Source organism: Mesitornis unicolor, unplaced genomic scaffold (assembly GCF_000695765.1).
Source record: "Mesitornis unicolor isolate BGI_N332 unplaced genomic scaffold, ASM69576v1 scaffold40337, whole genome shotgun sequence".
Classification (NCBI taxonomy): domain Eukaryota; kingdom Metazoa; phylum Chordata; class Aves; order Mesitornithiformes; family Mesitornithidae; genus Mesitornis; species Mesitornis unicolor.
In genome coordinates this window covers 40,339-46,499 of record NW_010199285.1, presented here as the reverse complement: position 1 = coordinate 46,499, position 6,161 = coordinate 40,339, and the positions used below count along the sequence as shown (strand labels likewise).

The following is a 6,161-nucleotide window of genomic DNA, read 5'->3' as shown; positions in this document are numbered from 1 at the left end:
GCACAGCCTTCCCAGGTCTGAGAGCATAGCTCAGGGCATCTCAAATGGCACCGGGGAAATAAATTCGGGCAGCTGAACCAGGCCTGTTTTTGTGCCAAGCGCAGAGCGTGAGTCAGCCGAGCAGCCAGCAGGAGCTGTCCTGAGGATTAGCTGCACCTCTCCCAGCTGACGCGATTTCCTTCTGCTGCACGGAGAGTTCAGGCACCTGCTTCACATGTGGACACCTACATTTAAATGTCTTCACATGAAGCTGAATCCCACTCTATCTGTTTTTCCTGATCTCCATTAGAATTTGTGATGTCTTTAGTTATCCTATTTCTCCTCACCCAGACCTGCTGCATCTGATAGCAGTGCTCTTGAGACTTGTGTTGTGCAGAGATGCCCAGGACATTTTACCCATTTCTGCCTCTTCCTGATGTCTGAATCTGTTGGGTTTACATCTAGAAGCAAATCCAGCTTTTCTGGCAGCCAATTATAGAATCATAGAATCACAGAATGTGTTGGGTTGGAAGGGACATTTAAAGCTCATCCAGTCCAACCCCATGCAGTGAGCAGGGACATTGGTACCAAATCAGGTTGCTCAGAGCCCCATCAAGCCTGACCTTGAATATCTCCAGGGATGGGGCCTGCACCACCTCTCTGGGCAACCTGTGCCAGTGATCTACCACCCTCATGGGGAAGAGCTTTTTCCTGATATCCAACCTAAATCTACCCTTTTCTAGTTTAAAACCATTACGTCTCGTCCTATTGTTACATGCCCTAGTGAACAGCTCTTCCCCAGCTTTCCTGTAGGCCCCCTTCAGGAACTGGAAGGCTGCAATAAGGCCCCCCTGGAGCCTTCTCTTCTCCAGGCTGAACAGCCCCAACTCTCAGTTGGCCCTCGTAGGGGAGGTGCTCCAGCCCCTGATCATCTTTGTGGCCTCCCCTGGACCCACTCTAACAGCTCCATGTCCTTCTTGTGTTGGGGGCTCCAGCACTGGATGCAGCACTGCAGATGGGGTCTGACCAGAGCCCTCCTTGGCCCTGCTGGCCACACTTCTTGTGATGCAGCCCAGGATGGGGTTGGTTTCTGGGCTGCAGATGCACATTGGTGGCTCATGTCCAGCTTCTCATCCACCAGTACCAGGGCTGCTTTCCAGCACATCATTTCCTAGCTTGTATCAGTAGTAGCCACCTATGTAGTAGCCAAAGGCATTTTAAAACGTTTTAGCATAAGACAGGCAGAAGGTCAGCCCAGCCTCACACTCCATGTCCAACACTGACACTGGTCAAGAGAGGTCAGGGAAGATCACACAAGCAGGGCAAACATGCAGAGATATTTCTCCACAAGAGTCTCTCAGCCTCCAACACAACAGCCAGCTACTGGGAGGCATCCTGAGCCAGATGTGGACTCTTGGTATTAATTAGCCCAGGTTTAAATTTTTCCCATGAGATCATCCTGCTGGCTTTGGACCCATGTCAACTTTTAGTGTCCTGTGACAAGGATTTCTGCAATTTAACAGGACACTCCTTAAACCACAGGTTGTCTGTACCCTTAGTATTGTAACAAGAGGACAAAGCCATCCACAGATGAGTTCATATAGCCCCAGGATGTTTGCAGATGAGGGTATTCGGACCTGAACTTACTATGGTGGCTGAGCAGAATGAACCAAGGCCATTTCCTGCTGCACCAGATCAGGCTGAGGAAGCAGTCTGCTGCTTGTAGGTACAGCCAGTCTCCCTCATCACTCGCCTGTTGGGGGACTTTTCACTTACTGGGTCGTTCTGGACTTGTAGGAGCTACACCTGGGACAAGATGGGTGTTCATACCCAACACAAAAGAAGGAAAACTCATGTCAACAAGAACTTGCTTTCAGGAAGTCCTTTGCCTGCAAGCATGAGTTTAGATTATCCTTGCATATAAACTTACAAACACCTCAAAATCCTAAGATTTAAACCAAGTGTTTCCTACAAAGGCTGCTCAAGCTTTTAAAGAAGGTCAGGACATTAATGATGAGGGAATGAAGTAACACAGCTCTTGTCCTGTCCTTTTCCAGTCCTTGCACACCGCTGTGTTGGCCCCAGTCATCTTAAACAACTTTATGCCTTCTCAGAGCATCCATGTGCCGTCTCTGTGCCTCTTCTCCTCATCTCACTTCAGACACTGCTCTGGCTCAGAAGGCAACTGGCCAATGAGTTCATGAAGAACAGACTCACTCTCGCAGTTTGAATCTGTGACCCGAAGAAATAAATCCTAACACTTGCTGGACTTCAGCAAACTTTCCAGCCTGCCAGCTAAAAGAATGCTCCTGAGTACCCAGCACTGTATTTCTCCCTGTGCAGGAAATGGTACCTCGGGAGTTTTGTGTCCAAAAACTACACGCCTCAACCACACAATGTTTGTACTCTTAGGAAATTGGTCTGTGTGCCTGTGTGTCTGGTTCCACTGGACTCTCACCACTAGGGCTGCACTGGGTTTATTCTTACCTTTTTTTTTTTGCCTTTTCATAGTAAATTTGCTATGGGAAAAGATATAAAGGGAAAAAGTTCTAGTCCATCTACTGATTTTTAGTTTGCTCCGTCAAGCTTCAGAGCTCCTACATGAGGTTGCTTCAACACTGCTCCTCTTATCCTTAGTTTTTCAAAATTACTACCCTCAGTTTTCACCCTGGAGGCTTCCAAGGCAGCTTTTGACATGAGTCCTGACCTCTCATCCCTACCTCAAACAGGAATCTCGGTGCTTCACATTCCCAGCCACCGGAGGAAGGGTCTCTCTTGTGTCCCCTCATTCAGCTCATGTACATGTATGTGTTATTTACCGGTACCTGGACATTAATGTTTTCTGTAATGTATTTCTTTCAGACATCATTGTTCTCATCGCTTCAATAGCAGTTGTTTCTGCAAAAACTCAGGGTAACATTTTTGCAACATCAGCACTGAGAAGTCTTCGTTTCCTACAGATCCTTCGTATGGTGCGCATGGACCGAAGAGGAGGCACTTGGAAATTATTAGGTTCAGTAGTTTATGCACATAGCAAGGTACGTACTCCTAGGTGCTGATTTTGTCTGATTTTTGATACCTTCACTTGATGTGATTCAGCAAGAGCCTAAGGACACAAACATTCATCGGCTTTGACCAGAATACCTAAAATTTTATGAAGTGACATGAATTGTAGTGGGCGTTAGCACAGATACATTAGGCCATGTTAAACACTAAGAGTTTTTAGAATATGTTAACAATGTTGTCCTTTATATGCTGTTATAATTCGATATATATTGGTGACATTACTGGAGTGTCAAACTGTAGGAGTAGATTTGGTCCAGTTGTAGAGAAAAATTGCATCTGTAGGGAAGCATTTAAGTGCTCAAATGCCAACAAAGTATATAGGTCTTTTCATTATGTCTTCCTTGAAATGCCATTCTGTTCAATCTCTCAAATGGATATTGATCTCTGATTTTTTTTTTTAAATCTAGGAATTAATCACAGCCTGGTACATCGGATTTTTAGTACTCATCTTTTCATCTTTCCTGGTTTATCTGGTGGAAAAAGATGCAAATAACCAATTCTCCACATATGCAGATGCTCTCTGGTGGGGCACAGTAAGTACCGAAAAATAATATGCAGTGTTTATCCAGTATGCCAGGGTGCTTTGTATTTTGAATTTGAACTTGTTGTGCTGTTCAGTGAACTGTTTTTCTCTGGCATAAAACTGGTTGGAGAAGCTCCCTCCTCCAGCTTTACATTTCCACATCCATACTGAACCTTCAAGGGAAGCAAGCATTTTATTTTATTAACCCAGATCCTTTCAGTAATACAATTTGTAATAAGGTCCCACAAAGATCTGCTTTGATCCAGAACGAAGCTGCTGTGAGCTGCAGTGCAGGAAAAGAAACAAGTGCCAGGAAAGAAAAAGGGAAAAGATTCTGACATCAGCTTTGTGGTAAAGGGAAGAGCATCAGGACCCTTAGAATTATGTTTCTCCTTCCTCTATACCTATATATAGAGGTATATATAGGTATATGTAGGTATATATAGGTATATATATATATATATACCTCTATACTGAGCACAAAAAGCAAGAGTAGCTATTCCCATTCTGGTTCAGCAATGTTCTCCAATTATTTTTACAGGTGTAAAAGCCCTGATTTAGTTGAGCTCATCCCCAACTATCAAATCAACCAGTTTTACTTTGTTGAGATCTGTGGGATCTAAGTACATGCCTGACTTCTTTTCTGAAAGAAGGAGGGTTATATGAATGCTTACATGTTTAAATAAACTAAACTTTAAATGGACAATGAAAAACTAGGCCTGAAATGCTGTTGGGTTTTTTTTAATGGCATAATTTGTAGGAATTTTTGCTTTAAAATGCCCTATAGTGAGCTAGACTCCTGCACTGTGTGAGAGTTGCTTAGGAAATCTGCCCCAACAAAGCCAATGGCAGAGCTATAGCCAGGCAGTATAACACTGCTTTTCTTTTCCTTCTGATGCCATAGAACAAACACCACGAGCTCTGACAGTGTCTGGGTAGTGAAATGATGCCTGTGAGACCATTAATGCTGACATAACCTAGAGCACTCATTAGTTTTCCTGGAATCAGTGCAAGACCTGAACCAGCCTCTGCCCCCTTTCCTCTGTCAGAGGGATGCAGGGATGAAGCTTTTTTGCCTCAGAGCTTGTGCTGACAAGACTTCCTCTGGCCTCAGTAGTACACACAGGCTCAGAGGATTGTGCTAAAGCCTTTTCCAAAATGCTTTGAATCCTTGAAAACAAAAGTTTTAATAAGTTTTGTTTACTTTTTGAGCAAAGGTCAAGGTCATATCCTATTAGTAGGACTAGTCTGTGTTATATGAAGTTCGTTCATCTAGAGGTTAATTATTTGTTACATGTCTTCCCTAGATGCTGTATTTCTGTGTTAGCAGTGCACAAAATTGGGAGCTTGGAAAAGCCAGTCCTAGTGGCTCTTACTAGGATAATATATATATAAATCTTTTCCTGAAACTTGTTGCTTTAGAGCACCAACACATCTCTCTGATAAAATACATGATTTTATCCTGCAATCCAAAGGCATGTAAACTTCATGTTGCCTAAAACCATGAGAGGTTTTGCCCTCCATCACACCACTGCAATTTATTTTGTGGTTTCTCTGTAACTCAGAATAGAATTTGGCCCATGCAGAAAGAGTCTCACTTCTCTGCAAAAGCTGAGGTCCAGATCTGGCTTAAAGGATTCTGACCTGCGCATATTGACACAACTGTGAAACATCTCGTTGGTGTCCTCACTGACTGGTACTCTGGCTCCGGCAGTCTGCAAACACCATGGCTCTTGTGGGGATGTGGTCCTGCGAGAGACCTTCCTGAGGTGATGTAGGTGGGGTGTTCCCAGGCCTGGGAAGGTGCATTTTTGGCTGCTTAGTTCTCCAGGACACCCTGTGCCTCTCTGCAAAGCCACATTTGACTTAGCACTGCATGGGCAGGAAGTTCATAGGATCACCTGCCAGTGGGCAATAGTGAGGGGACACACACGTGTGAGGAACGGGAATGTCCCAGCAAATTCAGACCAGCCACAAAGAGAAGAGAAGACTCCAGGGAGACCCTATTGCAGCCTTCCAGTTCCTGAAGGGTCCTACAGGAAAGCTGGGGAGGGACTTTTTACAAGGGCAGGTAGCAATAGAATGAGGGGGAATGGTTTTAAACTGGAAGAGGGGAGATTTAGACTGGATATGAGGAAGAAATTCTTGGCAGTGAGGGTGGTGAGGCCCTGGCCCAGGTTGCCCAGGGAAGCTGTGGGTGCCCCCTCCCTGGCAGTGTTCAAGGCCAGGTTGGACGGGGCTTGGAGCAGCCTGGGCTGGTGGAGGTGTCCCTGCCCATGGCAGGGGTTGGACTGGGGGAGCTTTGAGGTCCCTTCAACCCAAACCATTCTGTGATTCTGTGTTTCTATGATCCCACTGAGGCTCATCTCAGATCTAGATCCTTCTCCCTGAGCAGCTCCTGCAGCAGGAACAGGATCTTTATTTTAGAGTTTGTTTCTCCGCTACCTGCTGACTGCTCTTTCTTAAGGAAATAGCCTGCTAAGAAATAATCATTGTAGAAAGTGGTGCTTAAAATATTTTGTATACTAGGAAGTGAAAATATATGACTCATAGGTCAGATAAGTAGTGCAACTGAGAAAATATGAATATTTTC

At 44.8% G+C, this 6,161-nt stretch overlaps 1 protein-coding gene across 1 annotated transcript in view; it reads left to right on the top strand.

The window, feature by feature from the left end:
* Nucleotides 1-2,841: 2,841 nt before the first annotated feature.
* LOC104544510 (potassium voltage-gated channel subfamily KQT member 5) overlaps nt 2,842-6,161 on the top strand; it is a gene marked incomplete at both ends in the record, with an annotated part of 36,790 nt that continues 33,470 nt past the window's right edge. The window contains 2 exons of the mRNA XM_010189403.1: nt 2,842-3,017; nt 3,453-3,578. Coding sequence (XP_010187705.1) covers nt 2,842-3,017; nt 3,453-3,578 — 302 coding nt within the window. The remainder of the gene's footprint in view (nt 3,018-3,452; nt 3,579-6,161) is intronic.